Source organism: Tachypleus tridentatus, chromosome 11 (genome assembly GCF_004210375.1).
Source record: "Tachypleus tridentatus isolate NWPU-2018 chromosome 11, ASM421037v1, whole genome shotgun sequence".
NCBI classification, from domain to species: domain Eukaryota; kingdom Metazoa; phylum Arthropoda; class Merostomata; order Xiphosura; family Limulidae; genus Tachypleus; species Tachypleus tridentatus.
The window spans coordinates 46,086,096-46,111,226 of record NC_134835.1 but is presented as its reverse complement, the minus strand read 5'-3'; the positions used below and the strand labels follow the sequence as shown (position 1 = coordinate 46,111,226).

The window sequence follows — 25,131 nt, the reverse complement described above, 5'->3', positions numbered from 1 at the left end:
CTTCCAGTAGGTGCCAAAGGAAGTCAAGAGGCCAACAATGATTAGGATGAGTGTAAATGAGCTATATCAGTCCACAATTCAAACACCTATATAACAAACATCAAGGGACAATGAAAAGGAGCCTCACATAACTCACAGAGGGTGGAAGCAGTAGATAAACTTCCTCCAAAAAGTATTTCTGCCTTGTAAGTCTCAACAACATACAAGCCAGGAAACTAAAGAGAGCAGAAGTTAATAATCTTACCAAGGCATAAATCAGCAAAGAACACAATTCATCATCAAATTGATGTGAGAACCACTGAAAGGTTCCAACAAAACTTGGAGAGAAGATAAATATCTCAGAACTCTACTAATGGTCACATGAATATAGAAATTTGCTATTGTTCAAAGAGATCACAAGCTCCATGTTGAAACCCCACATTTCCAAAGGTGGACCAAACCTTCAGAAATCTATACACACAACCACCTGGTAGTGGTAAGCCAAAGCATGCTGTTCTAACAAATGTACAGGACTAGGAATAGCATTCTCTTCACATAATTGAGTGGTAAACCTGCCTGGACTTTGCTAATGTCATGTTAATTAGTGCCTCTCTGTGGGAAATTGTGCATGTGTTTCATTGTGTAATTTATAGTTCAAGTATTTCATCATTGCAAATTTTATTCTTTCTGTGTGTTATTATTCTCCACTATTGTCTATATTTTATTACTTGTAGTCATGCGTTTTTGTTGTTGTTTTTTTTGGTTTTTGTAATACCTTTCAACCCTAGCCATGACAAATCTCATGAGTTAGTATTTTAACATACTTTAGTGCAGAGTTTACCTTCCAGGTTGGTCAGCATAGCTGGGGCCATCTGGCCCTATTCTGTTCGGCCATGGTTTGCTGTTTCATTAGGGGAAGGGGGAGGACACTGTTTCGAGGCACACTCTCAATCTCCCAGGCTTAAATCTCAGGAATACAAAGGTAATGTGGTGGTTATCCCTATCAGATGACCACCCTGAAGTTCCTGTTATTGAACAGACAACTCTTAAAGGAGTCCATGGCCCTTTGCTGCTGGACATAACTCCAAAGCAACAGCAGAAGTCAATCAATCTCCAGAGCCTTTCATGGGTTTATCCTACCTCACTATTGATATCCAGGGAATGCATAGCCATGGAAAACAGTTCTACACATTCACTCTCTTGAACCACTTTCAGGTTGATGCGATATTTCTGCAGGAGACCCATTTCGCCTCTAAGAGAGATCACTTCTCCTTTGTAAATCGTTTTCCCATTCCTGTTTTCTGGTCCGTTGGTTCAACAGATGTACAAGGTGTGGGAATTTTCCCTTAACCACAACTTCTCAGAAAGTATCCTCACCTCACATAGTAATGCTGAAGGCGGGTTGTGTATGCTGATGTCATCACTTAGGGTCGTAAAGTTCAGCTTGTTAATGTCTATGCTCACCTGTCCAGGGGAGGCAATTGAAAATGTTCTTTTCTTCCTTGGACAAGTTCTTGATAACACAAGCTGATATTGCACTTAGTGGGGACTTCAACTGTGTGTTGGATACCAACCTCAATAAGATTGGGGGAAATCCCCTTTCTGGTAATCAGCATGCGCAGCCTCTGCATTTAGTGTTATCAGAATTTGACTTCCACGATGTCTGGCATGCACTTTAAGGGGATGCTTTTGTTGCCACTTGGACTGGTCAGGGTGTATCTTATCACCTGGACTGTTTCTATGTTACAGTCGCCTGAAACAGTACCTAGCTAGAGCTGCGATCTATCGGGTTGGTTATGTTTTGTTTCACGTGGCTGACCATCAAGCCTCTTTTACTGCGCTCCAGGATTTTACCCCCCATTTTTCAGGGTCTTGGAGTGTGGAGACTCAATGTCATCCTCCTCTCTGAGGATGAGGTGGGGGATGAATTGATAGCCTTTTCTGGGACCTCTGTTCCACTGATGCCATTAATGGGACCTCGTGGGCAGGTCTCAAGGAAGCCTGTGCCTCCTTGCTGAGACAGGCAGGCATGAGGCATTTGCACTTTTGTCATCTTGCTCTGTGTAGTAAGGAAGACACCTTGGTGGCCTTGCTTTGGGGCAGACCAATGGATCAGTAAATACCTGCAGACACTGAGAGGCTCAAAAAGGACACAGTCTTGGAATATGAAAAATTATTCAGAGCAGCAAGCATTTCCAGTCTGATGGAGTCGCTTGATCCCAGAAATGTTACTGGGATTCTACTGTGAAAGACACAGGAGGTGTCTAAATATAAGCAAACCTCCAGCCTGTTGAGGGAAGATGGTCAGGTGTCCTCGTACATTACTGACATCTTCAACATGTGCCTTAACTACAATAGCTGACTATAATCAGTTTTGACTATGGACAAGGATATTTGGTGAGACATTACTCAGTTCTTAACAACTCTCAATCCATCACGGTCTGACGTTTTAAAGCCCATTACACTGGGTGAATGGTGGGTGGCTATCTGATCCATGCCACTTGGTAAGTGTCAGAGTCCAGGTGGCTTACCAGTGGAATTCTATCTTCCCATATGGCATGTCATCAAACCCCTCTTTGTTAGAATTTTTAACTATCTCACCCACAGGTCCATGTCTCCAGGTACACTGGATAGGTTAATTATGCTAATCTGCAAGGATCTTTACTCATGGCATCCCATATCACTCCTGAATGTGGATTTAAAGATTGTTTCTAAACATCCTGTGTGCCCATTTGAATACCGTTATGCTCAATCTTTCCTCGGCATCAAACATGTGGTGTGTGGGGTAGAAGTATCAAAAAAACTGGTCTTTCTACGTGACATGTTCCATTACATCACGGACAGAAATAACCCTGCAATTTTTGTGTTGCTCAATCAGAGTAAGGCCTTTGATCGAGTTCACCACAAATTTTTATGGTATGTTCTGGAGAGGTATAGTTTTCCTTCAGTTTTTGTGCACTATGTTCAAACTTTTTATACATCTTCTTCGAACAGGCTCTTAGTAAATGGACACTTCATGGCCCCCTTTAACGTCTGTCAGGGTGTTCGTCATTATCACCATCTCTTTATACGTTGGTGATAGAGTGCCTGCTCTCTTATCTGTATCACTGTTTCTGTTCGTGGCCTTCATTTGCTGGGTAGGGTGTCCATAAAGTATGTTAGTCATGGGGAAGATGTGAACCTATTTCTAAAAACCAAACATCTTTGGGTTCAGCACTGGCAACTGTCAATAAGTACTCACAGAACAGTACAGCCTGTCTCAACAATACTAAGTCTAGAGCTCAGTGAATGGGCAAGTGGACCTCACCCACAGACACTATTTGGTTTGGCATGGGCTTCCTCTCCAGTCAAGTGTTTTGGGACTTGCTTCCTTGCAAGCCCTGAGGATGCCTGGGGGGAGGTGGTACAACATGTCAGTTTAGCAGTTCAAGATTATCATTACAGCCCTGCTAACTTGTTTGGCAGGGAAGAGGTAGTGAAGAGGAGAATCCTCCCTTTGATATGGTATCTTGGTGCAATTCTTTCTCTGAAAGACCATTGCATATGAGCTGTTGAGCAGGATGCCTACACCTTCCTGTGGAGTGGTAAAAACTGAGACTGTCTCGGTTGTCTTTAGTTAAGCTACCCCACAAGGGAGGGCTGGGCATCCCATGTGCCTGGACCAAGTGTCTTTCTCTTTTCCTGTCCGCCACTATTTGCTGTCTCTCTTGGAAGGATTATCTCTGTAGCCAACTGGCTCGTTTCCTGATTAGCACAGGGCTCGGGCATTTTGGTGTTTTACCAGGCCTGAATAAACCAATATGTTTTGATCCTCTCACTTGGTATGTTGATGCTGTTGCAGTGATCAGACATTGTAACACCATGTCACGAGATATTCTGGGGGAATCTAATTCTCTCTACCATCTGCTTGCCCCAGACTATACTCACAGAACTGAGCAACACAACCCCACTCTTCCATAGAATGTCATTTGGGGTCAGGTAGTGATGCACCATGTTGATAGTTACCTTCAGGCTTTCATAACATCCTACCAGTGAGAGAACGCTTTTACATCTCTGGTATCAGTGTCATCGAGTTTTGTCCATTGTGTCATACTCAGGTAGAGTCTGTCCTTCACATTGGCCCTTTGTCCAACATCGGATGTAATATTATTTGTAAGCTCAACTAAATATCAAAATACAGCTACAATTACTACTCTTACTTAAACGTAAAAATCTAATAGGTAAATATGTAGCTGACTCCTGAAAGGTACTCACCAGTCTGGAGAGGGTTGAACTCCATACTCTCTTTCATCCCCCTCATACTCAGTTTCCTTTTTGGTCTGGTCACTTTCTTTTTTAGTTATTATTATTATATATATTAATTATTCCCATCAATTCTCATTCTCAATTTCTTTTTTTTATTTAATCTTTTTCTTGCCCTTTTTTACTGCTGAGAAATGTAATATTTATTCATCTTTCAAAAATCTTCAAAATATTTCTTACAATCAAAACACCCATTTTACAAATGTTTATATGTTAGTATTTCTTTTCCCTTCCATCAGTAAACTAATATATATATTTGTTAACTCACCTCCCATATGCATGAAAGTTTACTGGTACAAAAAAGCTGTGGACAGAACGTTTGTCACGCAGGTGACTTTTATGTACTTCTTCTGGATTATAAGATAGTGATTCATAATTCTGAATGTATTCATTGAGTTGATTTGCTACATAAATGAATAAAGCAAATACATTAGTTAATATTTTTATTCACTTACATAAAGCTTTCACAAATAACTATTAAATTTTAAGTTTTGAAATTAAATATAAAAATTACATAATTCAGAGTTCAAGTCATATGATTATCATATCTACTCTTTACAATTTACTGAACAACATTACAAATAGTAAATATGATAATCACATGACTTTTGGGATAATAAATCATCCATATATTTAGCAATTATTTGTACTATCTTTAAATTGCAAACATATTTATTAAATAGATGTACATGTTCAATGCAAAGATGAAGATATTGCTTTAGAGGTAAATTATGAGAGTGCTATTTTATAAAAAGTTAGTGTAAAAACTGATCTGGTTAAATCAGGATATACTACTCTAAAACAAGTTGTATAGAAAGTATTTATATGATAAATAAATGAATAAAATGTATATGTCAAACTGATAATGACTACTAACACCACTCAGTGTCCAGGTAATAATGATAGTTCATTACACAAAAACACCATTTATTTGGTATTGTTCTAACATATTTAAAATACAAACATTGATCAAGAATACATAACAAATTTTATAAACTGTTTGCAAGTTTACTTTAAAGATCCAAAAACATCAATAGTAGTACTTAACCTGATGTTTGCAGATAGTACAAAAATTACTGGTGCAATGGAGAAAGTATTTGATCTATCAGTGACACTGTCAACACATACAGACTTTGAACAACAATAAAGTCAAATGAAAACAACTAATAATAATTAACCCTTCTGCAACAGATTGCAGGTCAAAGGCCATGTCATTGTATTTGTTGATTTGCATTCAAAATCTTACTGAATTACTATTTCATGAATTTATGTCAATAAGGTTGGAATAAAATTGTAAATTGTAATTCAAACTTCAACATGAATTAATTTCTTAATTTAAAAGAATGCATCTAAATATAGATTTTAGTGAGTCACGTGGTATGTTTAATGCAGCACTGTTTAAAATTAGATGTTGTGATGTCAAAATACTAAGTTATAAGTTCATGGAAATTAGAAACTCAAATTACTTATGTTGACAAGCTGGAATATAAAATAAGAATCTGGTATCTTTTTAATTTGCTGAAATATGTACTGAATCAAACACAGTGGCCCCATTCAATGCTCTCCATTTTTTGAAACATTCCCTTATATAATCTTACTTCAATAAATGATAGGTGAATAACCAATCAACAGCTTAGAATGTCCCCAGAGTGAATTACCCCACAATTTCAATCTTTGAAAATCTTCCACATTCTTCCGATCCAAAATTTTAATGAGGTAAGTTGTGTATTAAGTCTGCTCAAAGTTTCGTATTGTATAAAATCTATATAAATCTTTGTAAGTAAGCTAAATAAATCATAGTGGAATTCTATGGTATCAATGCAGTTACTTATGATTTTTTGGTTATTCAACTGTATGTATAAAACCTATAAAAAAAAAGTGTTTGATATCCTCCACATACAAAATTTTAAAAGGCTTATCAACATATGTCCAGCAACAACCAAGTACTTCTTTATTTACTGTTCTATATTTTAAGAAAAATAAGTTTAATAATTTATTTTAGAAATAGTAATAATCTATATACATAACATATAATAATTGAAACATGATTGTATATTACAATATGCTAGTCCACTACAATACAGCAAAGACAGGGAAGACTAATGGTCAGTTTTATATTACTGGATAAGTGACATGAGCACACATACACTGTGTCAATGCAAGTTATGTAATGTTAGGTAGGCATGACTGAAAGGTAAATATGATAAATATACATGTTCATATACATTATGTTAGGAGACTTAAGCCACTTAGACTCAACATTTGTATTTTTGTGTTATAATATGTAGTTATTGTAGCATGAAAAAAATTTATATTAATTACCCAATTTTTTATGATGGTTACAAGGTTGTTCAAGTGACAGACCCTAGATAGTTGAAGTACAGAAAATAACAAACTATAATGTCTTACTGATAACAAACATTTGAACCATATTTAGGAGGTTTTAGAGATTATGCAAATAATACTTGAGAATTTTGGGATGAAGAATAGTTTTCTTAATCATAACATGAAATTACTTTGCACTCAGACTAGTAACAAAACAAATTCTCTTTTCACAAACAAGTGAAAAGATTATTTTCACAAAAATAATCAATTAATTGAAATTAATGTTTCTCATTATTACAGTTTTCAATTATTGCAACTGTGCAATAATCAGAATACCGTAATTTTTATTTCATTAATTCAAGTTTATTCAGCATAATTGTTTAGTATCACTACTCAAAAATAAAAATTAACAATGAAATCATGGATTCCAATTATTACTATTTCTCATTATTCCAATGATAAAAGTAATCAAAATATTACCATTATGTTTGTTCTTAAACACAAAGCAACACAATGGGCCATCTGTGCTCTTGCCCACTGGGTGTATTAAAACAACTTTCCACATAAGTTTTTGTTTTTAGTCACCTCATGTGAGAATAGTTAATTACTTTAATGTACATGATTATTAATCAATTAGCAAATTCAATAAATTGCCCAGCTCTAGATAAAAGCAGGCAAAATTATCTGAGGTATGCTATATATAATCTGCAACTTAGCAAACAATATTATATGAGCATGTAACTTTCTTCCAGACTAGAAACATATGTTAAAAAAAAAAAAAATGTATAATGCTGTATACTGTACTTTCAGAAACTCAAAACCAAAGCTACCCATTAATTTCTCTATGATATGTAAAAAATGGTAAAAATGCACTAATAACCATGAATGTACATATTTCACATTTAGAAACTTAACCTGAGATACATACTTTATTGTCTTATTTTCATTTTTCATAAAAACACATGTAACTGTGCAATTACCTAAAAATGGTTCCTCTACAATTATGTGTTGATATATTATTAAGATTTTAAACAAAACATTCACAAGAGAATTTTCCATGAATTTACTTCTGTAACCAGATGTGTGTGTGTTTTGATAATTTAATGTTGATACACAATCTACATATATGTAAATGAAACTAATGAAATACTGAAAAATTTAGTTGCAAACATAAAACATACCATATACATAGAATTTAGTGTAATATAAACTAAAATAGAAGAACAACTCAGTGGTGTAGTACAATCATTTTGCAAGTTCTTTCCAAGGAGCATATAGTTTCCAGGAAACTTGCATGGAGGGTGTCATATCCTGCTCAAGGTCAACAGGATGTACAACAGATCACTTTGAATACATTTTTTGTCATAACTAGATACATTGATACTCTGTGTTTTGTAAATGAATAGAAGTGTGAATTATATTCATACATAAATCTCCTGACCTGCATCAATATCCAAAGTGCAGTGTAATGAAATTTCCATTATTTTCAAATGAATATTCCACATGTAAAGGTAAAACATTATGATACAACAACTTTAATGCAGATATTTATGTAAACTAATAGAAAAAAGTCATAGTTACATTGAACTCTAAAAACAAAGGTTTGTAAAAATACACGGTTAGTGCATGTGCTAGAAAAGTTCTACATTTTAAAATTAAAAATAAACAAGGATAAATATTTTCATTGAATACAACTGCAAATTTTTACAGTGCTCACAAACCAATCAGTATAGAAGTACACCAACATAAAAGGTATTAATAATAGCTAGCTTACACACTGCTATTTATATGTAGCTGATCATTATAGTAATACAACTTACTCATACAAGTACACAAGCATGCTTAATATATTTTAAACTAGTTTGAGAGTAAATGGGTAAGTGGAATAATATAGTAACATTAGAAACAAAACACACTTACTTCCTTTTATAACAAAGATTCATAAATATCAGCACAGCTAAATTTACAGATCAGGACTTATAAAAGCAATGAAGGCAATCCTGTAGAATTAACTTAATAAAAGATTTTAATGTCATAAATTAATATCAGGGATGAAAATTAGCAAATAAAAGAAAATTCAAATACTTTCAGTCACTGCTGTATTATCTGAGCCAGAGTCAGATTTATGCTTATAAATTGACATGAGAACAATCAAAAGAGACCAAAATAAATGAACAAATACATGTAATTGCTTGATTGATTATATAAAAGTTATACAACACACTTTTTACATCAAAGTCAATAAAAATCATGTATAATATTTTGGAAGTGTGTGTGTGCGTGCGTGCGTGCGCGCGCGCGATCACTCATGCATGCGTGAGAGAGATTTATTCACATATAAAAGGTTAAATTATTTTCCAAATGAATTTCAAACAGATATTTACCTTCCACAGAACAGAAAACTATTAATTCATGCAATTGTTTAAAGGTTTCTGTATATGTGCTATGTCTTTAAATGAGCTCTCAGCTCACTCTTACACTTAACAACACATACTGCACTAACCTATGATTAACAGTGTTAACTCAGCATACCTCCACCAAAAAGAGGGTAGCACAACCTCCTTGTGTAGCACTTCCCTCAAGCACTTTGTGTAAATCAAAGGCTCATTATTGAAAAAGAAATATCAGAAGTTAAATGATAGTGTTGGTAATTTTATACAGGGATATCTTTGCGAAATACATTTTTGGGTAATATTAACTTTAAAACATGCTCTTCATTTATCAAGAGAGATAGTGGAGAAACCAGTGCAGAAAAGAAGAAAAAGAAGCGAGATGAAATAATTCATCTGAAAATATAATGAGTCAAAAAAAAAAAACCTCACTGAATGCATTTCTCACTCTAGAGGGTCCTAGAGGGAGCATTACTAGGTGAGGGACTATGTTTATCTTAAGCAGGGAATATTCTATCCCATAAAGATTCAAAAAGAAATTTCATAAAAACAGTTTTCTGTTCATTCCTAAAGATGTATGAAGTTGAAACAATTGGAAGATCTCAGTTGTCCTGTATATCCATCAGACAATATATGTTACATGTGGCTAAGAAAATATGACAAGTTGTAAAGTAATGCCAGAAATAAATGAAATACTAATTAAAAGAATATGCAGACTCAGGGATGAATCATTCTTGACCTATATCTCAAGGAGAACTTGGAAATCCATGTGGCTGAACACAACTAACAAGAGCAGTCCAGTTCTTAGTGTTAGAAATTCCCTGTACCATCCTTCATGGTTGACATCTTTTCTATATTTTCAATTCAAGAGTGCATCCACTTGATCTCTTACTAATAAGATTACACCAAACTGAAGGGCAACTCTTTATATTAATCTTTAAATCTTGGTACTGAGAAGACAAGGGTTCTCAAATCAACTAAATAAGAAGAGGATAGAGGAATTGCATATGGGTAAACACAAAAGAGGTGCATATACTAAAAAAAGAATCATCTCATCCATGAAGATCCTTTCCTGAAAAACTGCATAATAGATTAGGACAAACAGGTATAGCATGAGCTGTAATTGACACAATAACTCAACTTTTTTATTATTATTATTATTCCTTTGAAGACAGGACACACACACCACCACCACCAAAGCAGTTTTATAATAAAAACCCAATGGTCTTACAAATGTGTAAGCAATTAGTGTAAATTACAGGCTTAATATTTTCCATTATACCCTACTCAATGTGGATTTTGTAATAGAGATGTAGACCCTGTGAGGCAACACCATTTATTTGATATGTTTCATTTCCCTCTGGTCTGTTTTTTAGAGCGATATTGTTTTTGTTTGTATATTTCTTAGGGGTAAAATAAATTGTCAACAACTCACTTACTTAGAGCATTTGAAAAGATTGGAGAATGGTACCTGTTGGCAAAAGTAGCAGCTATAATATAACACAAGATGCCTGGGGTCATTCACATCTACATTTTATCCAGAACACATTGACTGTCAGATGCAAGGGAAACAATGAAGTGACTATTTGAAGTAATAACATATATAAAAATGATTCTCTCTCATGGAAAAACAGACTTAATCCATCTGGTCAAAGTGAAAGAAGATAAACATAAGCAGTACAGAAATGCCAAGGCAGACAAAAAGGCAATACTGCTTGCCTCAAAAAGAAAAAGAATTGTGTTAGCAAGGTACCAGCATACTGTGAACACAAGACAAATGTGAAGAAACTGAAAGTAGTGTGTGAAGAAAACATCCAATTACTCTTGTACATAACCCAACTTGTGGAAAGGAAGGAAAGAAAGGTCTTGGAATGAAATCAAGTTATCCCTGGAAAAAGGGACATGGAGTGGCAAAGACAGGGTGGACACATGCTGATCAACCAACAGTCTCACCCCTCCATGCATTCATCCATCATACAACCTGTCATTTCTGTACAAAGAAAACCAACAAAAGGTGACTGTATCGGCAGGTTTCAGAAATGTTTCCTGTAAGGAAAGACATACAGGATAGTAGAGAGCAATTTGTGCTTTGATGTCATCCAGATTAGTATGTTAACTTCAAAAGTTCCATTGTATCAAGGTAGTTATTTTTATTTATGTGTAGACAAATTAGGTGGAGAACCCTTCTATTTACAACCATGTATTTTTTCTTTATTGTCTTTATTCAAGGGAGGTATTTCAATCTCCATGAATCCTGCCCTGGGTCGACTGTGCAGGTCTTTACTGTTGAAAGAGGATTCCTGTGACTGAGGACATGAATGAATGACCGTTTTGCATCTCAGAGTGGGAAAAGATGTACCCAGGGAAATACTAGTACCTGGAACCAAACGAAGTGAATCTTGTGGTTTGCTGGAATGTATGTTAGGGACAGAAATGAGTGTTTAAGTTGATTCATCAACTTTTTAACCATGAAGGTCAAAAGACATTTTATTTGTTTTAAGAATGATTCTCTTGGAGGCACAGAGACATCTGTCTGCACTCCCACTGTAGTAATGGAACAAAGTGCAGCAGCATATGTCTGAGATCAAGTGGTAGACAGCAACTTTCAAGCCTCAGGATAGGTAATGTTTTGAATCGTTTTCAAATGCTGCACCTCTTTTTCTTCCAACCATTTAGGGCAAGAACGAAAGTAGGATGGGCGAGAGCCTTTGCAATTGATGCAATGAGGGTCTGTTTCATACTCATTGGCATCATGGTCCTTGCCACTGCAACAAGCACACATCAAGAAACCATCATGTGATGTCTTCAAGTGACCAAACCGCTAACACTGAAAACATCTGAGAGGGTTTGGAATATATGGCTATACCTTGCAATTAGGATAAACTGCCTTGATGGTGGCAGGTTGACGTGGTGACATAAATGTCAGAATGAGGACACTAGTCAGCATCACAATTCCATCTTTGCGAGTGGAGGTATGCCTCACTGCAGAAACCCCTTGGGTGGAAAAACCACTGAGGATCTCTGACTCGAGAATGTTCTTCATATTCCTCTCAACAATAACTCCTCATGATGAATTCAAAGTAGCATGAGGCATAACCTCAATAGGTATATTCACAATTGCCTTTGAATGCAAGAGTAGTTCACTGTGTTGAGATGTGGATGTTTCCACCAATATGTCACCAGAGCAAAGCTTCTTTACAGACTTTGGAGAGCCAGCAAGTCCCTTCTGAATAAAAAAGGGAAGCATCTGCCCTAAAGGTTTGTCTGAAAGAGAATGTAGTATAAGAAAATGAGGTACAGGTGTTATAGATGTTGAAGATTGCTGCTCAGAATCTTCAAGACATGGTCGTTTACCAATGGACTGTTTTTTACTATTTTGTTTAAATTTTTATTCGAAGAATCCATAATAAAAAAAGAATATTTTGGTACCCACTGACTCCACCCACCATGGAGCCCTATGAGGGGACACACTACAATGCCAAACAAAGACACTGCAGCAACACCAGGGTTTTGTGACCACTATACCCAAATGCCAGCATCAGATAAAATGTCCACAACACCTGTTGAGAACATCCAACACTGGTATTTAGCTGACTCTAGCCTAAGTGGACCAGCTGATTTACCAAAGGGGGGCCACCCCAAGGCTGCCGATCTACAGGAATTCAAGACCAAAGTGGTGTGTTAAGGTTGGACCCCTCAACCACTGGGATCCTCTCCTCCACTTCATGGGCCACCACATGCAGCAAACATGAGTGGATGTTCAGATCCCAGAGGAGGCAAACTGAAAGAACAGAACCTTCCTTGAGAAGTCCCATCACTATGTACAGGAATCCACACCGAGGGACTTCAGGAAAAAACACAGATCTTGACAATAAGCTACACAATAGGAGTCTCAGGTTTTGGGAGAATACAAGAACTGTGAATTGTCAAAAACTTGTGACAGGAATAATTTACAAGAATAAGAACATCAGACAATGGAGGAAACAAAGTTCAAGGATGGAGGTTCTTACAACAGGGCAGTCAGTGAACCTACAAAAACAACTAAAGCAAGAGAAATGTCACATATACGAGTTCAAAAGAACAAAGACTGGGATATCTGATCCTCACTGGAATAGAAAAGCCAGAAGCAAAAGCAGGCAGTGCAAAGAACTAGTCACAATCATCCAAAGACATAGCAAATTCAGCAAAAGCTACAGAAGCAAAGCCATGAGTCCTGAACTTCAGAAAAAAAAAATTGTTGATTGGAGCCAAACATTTGATGCACAATGGCAATACAGTTGTTCATCACCAGAATGCATACTATTACCAGTGAAGCCATAGAAGTAGGTTCTGGACTTCAGGAAGTTTAAGAAGTAGTGTGCAAAAGAATTCATGGTTCAGGTTATAAACAAAACTTATTTTGTTTGTACATTACATGCAAATACAATGAAAAACTTAAGTAGCATTACTTTAAATTATTTCATTGACTGCCAAAAAAGTACATGTAAAATAAATGCATTCTAAAGCAACTTAGTTTCTAATATATACATATATTAGTCAAAGGTTTGGATTTGCTGTTTTTAATGCAGTCTTTTGTTTTGATTTTGTTTACTTAACTTATCAGTTAAATGATAGAATTTTCAGGATGGAAAAAATATATATAAATTTGTAAGCATAAACTACAATCTATACACTTGAGAAAGCATTAAAATATAATAAGTTATGATAACATAAATAAAACAGTTTGATATAAATACTTTTTTTTTCCATAGTACTAAACTCATATAGGGCATTTTCTTTTTACTTTCATTAAATGATTAAACACAATGAAGTAGATGAAGTCACATTTGAATATTATAAATCACAATTAATTCCACCTTTCCAATTCATAACAACATAATATAGTTCTTGCAATAAACACATGAATAGAATTCATTAGCAAATATTTATCAGTGATATGTTTTGGAGGTTGTGGAAAAATGCATACAGTATATATGTATGTTATGATCCATGACAGTGGTTCATACTAGAGATCAAAAGGAATTGCAAGAAACCCTATTAGAAAATTTGAGCAAATCACACCTTAAATAAAAAAAAAATTCAATTCAAACACTTTAAAACCTTTACTACTGACTGCTAAGGCTGTACTCATATAAAAATATACACAAACAAATCACACATTAGACCTATAAGGTAAAGAGAATCCATTCAAAATGGCCCATTTGCAATTATTATTATTATTTTCTTGCCAGCATACAACACAAAACAACTTGGTATATTGCATCCAAAACCTTTTGTAGAATACTAAATTAGGTACTGCAAATGTTGAAGGGATATTGAAAGGTACATTTGTTCCTTCTATATCTTATATAAGCTAAAAACATCGTATTTCTAATGTAAATGATGTTATAATTTCCTCTTTAAGTTCGGTTTCTTACAAATATCTGGTGTTCTTTTTAAAAAGTTTAAGTATGGGGTGAAACAAAAAATACTAGACAATACTAGATGAATATCACATGACCGTACCATGTGGATACTAAATGCTTTGTCCACTATACAGTAGGTGTGTTTTGGGAGGTTATGTATGGAGTAAAGGAGTAAAAATAAATCAATACATGTATTAAGTTTTATTACACAAATTTATAGAACAAGCACTTTAAAAGACACAAAGGTTTATTTAAAGCAATGTTTGAGACATATGTTCTATTTAAAAATGTTGCTTTCTTACCAATAAAACTTTACACATCTGTAGTAGAGGTTGTATTTTAGTCTAGGCAATATTTATCCATTGCTAAAAATTATATACAAGGAGAATTTAATTACAGAGAAACTATAAATGCTTACTATATTTCCAAACAAATCTCCATGACAATCACCAGCTGCAGCTTAACATTTTACACCTCAAACTAATGAGATCAAACAATCAATAGCTACAGTAAATCATCATGAACCATATCAGTTAGCTATGTTTATTATCATTGTAATGTATAAAGTTAGCTACCATATCAAATAATTCTTTGCCCTTAGCTGAACATAAAAAAGTCAGCAAACACAGTAAATAAGAAAGTGGCAATTTAAAAACATGCAAATTGAGATCATAAAACAAGCAACCAAACAAGGTTGGAGATACTGTAGACGTTAATTACTCGAAGTATAAATCCCTATTTTGGCTCCATGCTGTTACATAGAATTAAATTTGATAGGGCATGTCTGGTGTGACAGGAATTTAAACCTGAAACCCTCAGATTATGAGTCGAGTGCCCCAACCACCTCGCCAGTTACTTTTGTTCAAAATAAACATAAAAATACAGGAAATTTAACACTTTTTTGGCCTTAAAGTCTTTTGCAATTGGATGCATGATTTACTAAGTTTCTTTTTTGTTACTATATTTACTGTCCAAAAATTATTCACTTAGATTTCATACATATATCTCAAAACACACAAAAACATATCAGGCAATATAATAGAATGTCCCAAAATGTCTCTAGTTTGTCTAGCTTTTTAGCTAACCTATAAATTAAGTTTTTAAAAAATATCATTACCAACTGCAACAATATCATTATCTAAACACAGCAAAATCTCTTCATGAATTAAAAGCTTTGACAACTGTACTATTTATGAAATTTTAGAATATGCTTTTTCTGTTAGCAAAAAACATGTTTAATAGCAATGTCAGAATAAATTATGGACATATCTTGAAAGACAGTCCCTCATATAGGGAGGGATTGTGTCAATGAGGGTTGGACATAAATGATGAAATCTTAATAAAGCAAGGAATTGATATTTCATATTCTGGCTTCTAAATATCCGTAGTACATATTGTAAGAAAATAAAAAAAAAATTAAACTTTATATTCTGGCTTGTAAATATTTATAATACATTTTATAAGTTGGTTGAACAGTATCAGCAAATTACTTGGAAAACTAACATTCAAAAAAATTGCTAATATTTGTTCCAATATAACTGGGATGTACAGGAGTGGCAGGCAAGTATTTATCTTTTTTGAAAATGAATTTAATATTTCTATATTATTTATTTAAATATTAAAGAAATTTCACCTGTTCATCATTCTCACATACAGGAAAAATCTTCCACATATCTTAACATATAACAGTGGCTTAAATTCTTTAGGGAATTATTCAAATTTTTCTTGGTAGCAGATATATACATTTGTTAATACAAGAGCCAAACTAGGCCTCATGTTAACTCCACCTGTTATTATTTCCTATTTCATAATATCTGACAAACACAGTTGAGTTGAATGAACAAGTTATTCAGCAATCAATATTTTCTGGGGAGAATAAAAAATAATGAACATGAACTACTTGCAGTTTTTGTTCACTATAATAAGACTGATTACATTTGTAGCTTGTAATAAGTAAGCAATATAGTAAGTTATAGCTAATGTTTATGTAAAACCAAAATAAACACAAACAATGAGCATTACTGTGACTAGTTATGTAATCAATAGTCACTTGAAAACACTTTCACATTAATGAGTTAGGTACACACATAATGCATGTTCACAATCATACCAAAAATAATACTAGCTGTGTGTACATGTTCAGTTGATATATATCTGACCTGAACAAAATTTAGTTGCAGCAAATCCCTAATTTTGAGCCACTGGCAAAATTCAATGCCAACTCTTAGGTTATACTTTGAATTACAACACTTAGTAATTTTATGAAGCTGAAATTATTTCTGAAATTACACTTAAAATATATGACTTAATTCACATTTCCAGAGTACTACAGATAATAATACACTACTAATAGTAACACACTTTACAATCTAATAAACAATAAATACTCCACTATGTTTCATATTAATTGAAAATTAAAATCATTTCCAGAGCAAAATTAAAATATTAAATCAATGAAAAATAATTCAATCTACACTGCTAAAGTTCAATGCCAGTGTCACAGAAAAAAAACCTATTCTATTAAGTTAAATTAAATATATTTTTTTTCTGTGACACTTAATTAACTTACGTTATGATCGAAAATACCATAAACAACGATAATAGTCAAGTTAAGAAACTGTACGTTAATTTTCATAAATAAATAAAAACGATACACTCAGAATTTTAATCAGCTATACTCATTATCGGAATTATGTTTTGGTTCTGATCAAATCATCAAATGATTTAAGTGCAATGTAGTTGGTGTGCTTTGATCACAAGCTCATACTATTTGCGGTTTAACTTTTTAAAAATCACAATTTTATTATTTTGTGAGAAACTAAAAAAAGCATTCCTAACATCAGTATTTTTTATTTTATTGTTTTTGACATTACGTCAAGAAGTAGCATTTTCTTAAACTGTTAAATCGGAATAACAATCAAGCTATGCTACTGCCACCATCCATTTGGATCACGTATAAAAATATTTTGAATGACTCACCATTTTGACTTGTGAAAAAAGTTAAACAAATGCAGAGCTGTGTTAAAAAAGTTCCCGTTTGTTTCATGTCTTCATTTGGAACACGTATTGTATATAAAGGCCTTAAATCGCCATATTCCTTCTTACTCTCGTTTAATTTCTCTGTCCCGTTGTTTCCCACTTTTATTTAGGCTTAGGGGGAGTAAGTGATTTTTTTTTTTTTTTTTACTCACATCTATTACGCATGCTCAGTGTGTGGGCAGTAGACAAAGCAACGTGACCATCAGCATCAATAAAACTTGTGTTAAATCGCATATACACACATATATAGATACAAAATGTTACTAATTCCGTTTTTTTTTAATATGTAAACGAAATTTCTACACGTAGCTTTGTGTTCTCATATGTAAACGTATTAACGCAATGTGACGAAACACAGAAACTTACTATGTACAACTAATAAGTACAACTTATTATGTGATTGAATTTTATATACGTAAAAACGGCTCGTTTTTCTCAACCCAAACGAGCCGTATTTACATATATATTTTGCTCTACGAGTGGGTTTTCTAGACATCACTGATAATTGAATTTTGTTTACAAACCTACACAGTTGGCTATATACGCAATCAAAAGGCATGTAATTTAAATTTAATACATTTCATTTAATAACTACAGTATTATCAGTAAACATTTGTAAGTGTGATTCATTAGCGAGACGGTTGTTTGTCCAAGATATATGTAAAAAATTTCCAAGTAATAGGTATTTTCAACTAATGAGTAATACTTTGTGAAAACAATGAGTTGCAAATGAAATGAGTATAAAAAGTTTACTTGTCGGTAGGTTTTCAGTACTTATGAAACGAAATAAGGAAGAGTAAGTCTATAATGTAAATGTAAAAAATGTACCTTAATTAAATAGCAGGTGTTATTACACGATGTCAGTGAATAAATATTAGTCTATTTTAATCAGAAACTTTGCATAATATGTTATTTTACAAACTTCCAAATCATATCTCTCTTCGATTTATGAAGTAATATCCAATTTTTATTTGTTAATTTACCCTTACATATTTGAATAATATGCACTATTTGATATGATATATTTTGTAATAGGTTTATACAAAAAAGGTTTTTCAATAATAATAACAAAAATTAAGTACTAAAGACTTGAATAAACGGTCTTTTGTTAAAGTTCTTTTTTGCGTTCTTTCTTCCCTACTCTTATAAATAGAAAAAATCCCAATTTATTTTTCCTTGCTAAGTAATACATTATGTATAATAACACGTATCTAGCCCACTAAATTATTATTCTTAGAAAAGTTTCACAAATAATATTTTGTAAGTCAGTTTATCTCCGTTTTAACTTAACTATTTTATTTGTAAATGTTGCCATTTTACACTCGCCGATACCACTGACCTTAATCTCCTCTACAATTATTTTATTTTGTCGATTAATTTCAACACTAGTTAAACAAGAGATCCTTTTTTCTTTCATTCATTTTTATTATAACACACGTATATTGTGCATTTCAGCTTGTGTAAGGGAATAATTGTAGTTTATTTGCCTGTCAGCATGACAAGTTTTTATGAAATAGCATATCCTATAGTAAAGAATAATATATAAAGAATTTCTGTACTCTCTGTAATCTGTAATATTGTCTTCCTGCTTCATTTCTTGAGCTGTTTCTTTCTTCTCGTATAGCTATGATTTCAGTTTGTTGTTAAGTATAAAGCTCCACAATGGTTTCTATGTTCTTCTTGTCGTGGATATTGAAGCTGGATTTTTAATAGTTATAAATCCTCAGACTTACTTTTGAGTCACGGAGGGATCCCCCGCTGGTTCAGTGGTAAGTCTACTGATTTACAACTCTAAAATTATAGGTTAGATTCCTTTCGGTGGATTCAGCAGATAGCCCGATGTGGCTCTGTTATAAAAAAAATTACACACACGACATGGATGGGTTATGTTTTAATTAAGAGACTTATGTAATTATATATTTAGCAAAGGAGTTGAAATCGGGGATACTATAGTATTCCCATTTTTACATATTCGATTTATATAGAAACTGTAAATTATATTAATTTTATGGAGAGCATACTCTTAGGCCCCTCAAAACAAAGCCGTCTTTTGCAACACGGGAGTAACTTTAGTATCTCTTTATACTTTCAATCTATCTTAATAAATATCTGCATTTGTAGCTAAGCATCCCCACTATGCAACTTTTTCCTACACTGTTTACCTAAAATATTATTTTTCATAGTAATAAACGTTTTGGTAACAACTTACATAACTTAAAACAATGGACTTTGTTTTCCTCTCTGGCAGTCACTCAAACTTTTATTCATTTCAAACAATAACACAGCTAATTAATGAGACTAAAAAGAAGAGAAGAAGAAGCTAAACAGCAGACGATTTTGAAAATATCATATCTTTGAGATTATTTTGCTGGCAATTCAGGTTTACTTTCGATTAAATTTTTTAATATTTCTCATTAAATTTTTAATATATTCATCGTGAAGTGTTTGAGACTGCAGAAAATATTCCACTAAAATAACAGAAACTTACATTACATTTTTTTTCGCGGTTAAAGCTGAAAGTAATTTATTTAGTTAAATGCCTGACTCATTACATGACTGCCCGTAACTAACGTTTTTTAATGTAATTGCTCTGAAACAAGCGCAAATGACAGTGACGTAACTATGCACCGGCATTGACGCCTCACCTGAAAGCGGCCCAAACAAGAATATTAATAATGAAAATAAAAACATTGAAAATATAAAAACACTTATTCACCTGCGCGACATTTGTTTTTTCAAGTTAGAAAACTGCCAAAAGATGATGCAAGCATATCAGTTGACTTATTTTTATTCCTAACATTGAAAACGTTATTAAGCATGACCGACGAGGAATACAGAAGCGAAAAAGCCAGCTTGTCAGCTTGTTCGTAATTAAGCACAAAAATACACGATGGGCTATCTGTGCTTCTCTCACTACGAGTATGGAAACCTGGTTTTTAGCGTTCTAACTATGCCACGATGACCGGCACGGCCAGGCGGGTTAAGGCATTCGACCCGTAATTTGAGAATCGCGGGTTCAAATCCCCGTCGCACCAAGTATGCTCGCCCTTTCAGCCGTGGGGGCGTATTAAGTGACGGTCAATCCCACTATTCGTTAGTAAAAGAGTAGCCCAAAAGTTGGCGTTGGATGGTGATGACTAGCTGCCTTCCCTCTAGTTTTACACTGCTAAATTAGGGACGGCTAGCACAGATAGCCCTTGCGTAACTTTGCGCGAATTTAATAAACAAACAAAGCTATGCCACGGAAAAGGTAGAACGTGTGAATGATTTTGCCACTTTGAAATTTCGGAGGAGGAAATTTTAAGTTTGTGATTTTTCCTTTATTTTGGTTGATTTTGCAATTAATGTTATATCTAGTTTATTTTGGATGTGCTAGTATTATTCTAAGGTTATTTGTTTGTCTGTATTGTACAAATTCTGTGTTATTAAATAAAGACATAAATGCATACCAATACATCATTTATCAATTTAAATATTTTATTCTCGCTTTATAACCTTTATTAACACCATTAACAAATAAAAAGTAAAGCATATATTATTACATCTAGGACGATGTAACGATAAGGGCCCGCACCTAAAAGGCGTCCTTCTCAAAACATATTTGGGTAATTAATTGAATCCGAGAGAATTGTTCCGGCTGAGCATAATGTATAAAATGTGGTGTTAAATTTCTTGATTTGAACCCCTAGCCCTTGATCTATGATTGCATTGGGATTGAGTTCTCTTGTTACGTCACTCCCCACTATACTTGAGCTACAAATTAATGATGTTGTGAAGTTTGTGTGGTAGTGATATGTACTATAAGTATTGTTTGTTTGCTTGTTTTGAATTTCGCACAAAGCTATTCGAGGGCTATCTGTGCTAGCCGTCCCTAATTTAGCAGTGTAAGACCAGAGGGAAGGCAGCTAGTCATCACCACCCACCGCCAACTCTTGGGCTACTCTTTTACCAACGAATAGTGGGATTGACAGTTACATTATAACGTCCCCACGGCTGAAAGGGCAAGCATGTTTGGCGCGACGGGGATGCGAACCCGCAACCCTCAGATTACGAGTCGCACGCCTTAACACGCTTGGCCATGCAGGTCCGGTGCTATAAGTGACATATAAACACACAAATATTCAATAATAAATTATTACTCAATAATTAAATTAGAACATATTAATATGGTTTTTTGACGAGAGCAAAACTGTTTTATTACTCTGCACTAGACAATCGTTTCATCACATATTGCCCCCCCCCCCACACACACACACACAGTGACACAGCGGCATGTCTGCAGACTTACAATGCTAGAAACTAAGTTTCAATACCCTTGGTAAGCAAAACATAGACAGCCACTTGTGTGGATTTGCGCTTAACTAAAAAGAAATAAATCGCTAATATTTGTGGTTAATTATTGTAGTAACATTAAAATTATCTTGAAAAATTCAACGAGATACATCCATATGTTTGTGTTTTGTGTGTGTGTTTTGAATTTCGCACAAAACTACTCGACGGCTATCTGTGCTAGCCGTCCCTAATTTAGCAGTGTAAGACTAGAAGGAAGGCAGCTAGTTCTCACCACCCACCGCCAACTCTTGGGTTACTCTTTTACCAACGAATAGTGGGATTGACCGTAACATTATAACGCCCCCACGGCTGAAAGGGCGAGCATGTTTGGTGGGACGGGGATGCAAACCCGCGTCCTTCAGATTACGAGTCACACGCCTTAACACGCTTGGCCATGCCGGGCCATCCATCTGTTAAAACTTGCTTTTAATAAGTAGGTTAAGTCCGTTGAGTCATGCAATTTTTTATTTAAATAATGTGTCATTACTTTTTTAAACATTAAAGGTAAAGTTATGGGGCGAGTCTCTCAAATAATTGCATATCAAAAATGATTTTGTGGCACAATAATAATCAATCCAGTGAAGTAGATTATGTGTTTTTTATAATAAAGCCACATCGTGTTATCTACTGGATCCACCGAGGAGAATCAAACCGCTGTTTATGGCGCTGTAAATCTGTAGACTCACCGCTGTACCAATGGGGAACGTGAATGATATCACAGCGTAATTACTAAAGGTGTTTTAATGGATTAATTCTAAGAATATACTGTTTCTATTGTAATCGTTTTTGTTTAGTTCGTTTATTAATTAAACTTTTATTTGTAAACACTTTGCAAATAAAATGTGAAGAAATAATGACATAGAATCGCTGTCCATTTTTCAAAAACAAACAAACAAATATAATATTAAAACATTGTGAGTTTTATATGAAACTAGAATAGAAAAGTCTTAATTTTTAATTACCTGTTAGTGGCTATTGTCATCATCCTCTGAAGTTTTCCGGGGAAAATTAGTTCGAGTGGCACTATCAGATATCGTTTTACATTGACTTAAACTGTTTTATAAAATATGTTATGAGAAGTTTAATTACTGTAGGTTTTGAAACAAATGTGAGAATTAAGAACTTTAGGCTACAGGAGAAAGATTGATGAAGGTAACTACTCAAAACCTAATATACAACGTATAACCATACTTTGGAAAGGTATTTAGTTGATCTGATTTCCAAAAGAAAAGTATCAAGTATCCGGAATTAACATTATATCCTAGAGTAAATTAAGCAGGAAATGAATCGAAAACGTAATCACAAAATAAGGAATCAAAGCAGAATCTTTGTTAATAGGATAACGAATTGTTGCTAGAAGTTTATTTAAATTGTTAGCTTCCTATAGAGCCACCGCTGACTTCTGTCACAGAGCAAAAATATGTTTACAAAAGACGAGACCGTAATAAAGAATCTCATAATGATTCCATCCTTTCAAAGAAGAAAAATTCCTTATGCAGTATCCGTAGTTACAAATAACCTAGGTCAAGATCATCCACGATACCCTCCAAAGACGACATCTATCTGTAATGTCACCCTGTGATCACAATTTTGTGTTCGTGTTACGTTATTTTCATTACATGACATTTACGTTTTTGATTCGTTACACTTATAGTTACTATGTTGTTTATTTTGGGTCGTTTTGAAGACGTAACTGAGGCGTTATATATATAACACTCTCTCGGCGTCAGTACAGGCAATGTGACAATAACTTTTCATTCGTTGTCTCAAACATGTCGGTTTTAATAACTGAAAGAGCTAAATGTTGTCTTTTTTCAACATTCACCCTTTATAAACTAATTTTGATTTAAGAAATACCATCACGGGTATCTAAACCCGGTATATAACATTGTAAGTCTAAAGGTATACTGCTGTGTCACTGCCATTTTGTTTATTTGTTAAATATGAAACTTGGCCTGGCACTCCACTCGTAATCTGAAATTCGCGGGTTCGAATGCCAATCGCACCAAACATGCTCGCTCTTTCAGCCGTGAAACTACCATAATGTGACGATCAATCCCACTATTCGTTGGTAAAGGAGTAGCCCAACAGTTGACGGTAGGTGGTGACGACCAGCTACTTTCCCTCTAGTCTTACACCGCTAAATTAGGGACGGCTAGTGCAGATAGCCCTCGTGTAGCTTTGGGCGAAATTCAAAAACAAACAATTAATAATTTGAGTAGCTGTCAATTATTGTGCTTTTATTTAATACTGACAATTAATCTTTCAGTATTTCATTACTTTTCTATGTACTATTATAGATGAAATAAAATTTAATTACTCGATGATGTGTGATGTGTGTGTTTTTATTAAAAAAGTATTTTAAAAGTTAAAACAACTTGCAACTTAGTCTTGGAAAGGTTAATACGTGACGTAACGATGAGAGTTACTTGTGACGTTCTGAAAGTGCCTTCACTTTTGACGTGTCTGTGTCGTATATCGGAGACAATCTGTGTCGTATTGTAAAGGTCACATTCTTTGATGGTATAGATTAAAGAGAAATATATTGTATATTCATACTGAATAGTAATTAGAAAATAAACTGGATGTAAAATAAATATGGTAGAAAATTGAAATTAAATTGTGAAATAGAAAGTAGAGACTAACAAATGAATGAAAATGTACAAGAGATGAAAAGAGATCTTGAAAGTATACAGCGAATTAACTAAACATAATAGAAAATATAACGCAGAACTACGCAAATCGGTATATCATAAAACAGAGTAACTGATCAAAGTTAAATATAGAAAATGGAAAGAAAACATGGGGATACAAACAATCCCCACAACACGGGAGACAGCAATTTGTGAGTGGGGAAGAAGTAACAGACAACTGCAGTGTTTGGAAAAACTGTGTAAAGAAAGTCATGAAGGCAAATAAAAAGAGCCCGGCAAGCAGAAGAATAAAGGGTTATCAAAAAGAATTCAAAACATGTCCAACAACAACCTTTGCCTGCTCAAACAGCAACAGAGCGTGCTTTATCCAAATAGGACTATGCAGTCGTATAAAAAAGTGGCTGAAGAATTAGACATTTTTTTCGTGCCTAATATATCTTCTTGCGAAACACACAGATAACTACTACTACTATACAAACAATATTTACAATGCTCCTCAAAAGAGGTGGCAAAATACTGCTGAAGACATCTGCAGATCACTGTCATTTTGTGGTACTTTGTAGACAGATTTATATCCTCCCCTTTTGCGTGCTTTTGAGGTACATTACTTCTTGGAAAAAGCAAGTATTCTCTTGCACCAAATGACCTTTTCAATCATTAACCCGATTGTGTTATTGACACAACATTTAGTTCAAGGCGATCTGG

The 25,131-nt window shown here is 34.1% G+C and overlaps 1 protein-coding gene across 1 annotated transcript in view; it reads right to left on the bottom strand.

Moving 5' to 3' along the window:
- The window catches only part of LOC143232087 (disintegrin and metalloproteinase domain-containing protein 10-like), a 74,334-nt gene extending 56,733 nt beyond the window's left edge, over window positions 1-17,601 (bottom strand). Inside the window, exons 1-2 of the mRNA XM_076467157.1 lie at window positions 17,381-17,601; window positions 4,550-4,685 (exon numbers count right to left, since the gene is read on the bottom strand). Coding sequence (XP_076323272.1) covers window positions 4,550-4,685; window positions 17,381-17,447 — 203 coding nt within the window. The 5' untranslated portion in view covers window positions 17,448-17,601. The remainder of the gene's footprint in view (window positions 1-4,549; window positions 4,686-17,380) is intronic.
- Between the last annotated feature and the right edge of the window lie 7,530 nt (window positions 17,602-25,131).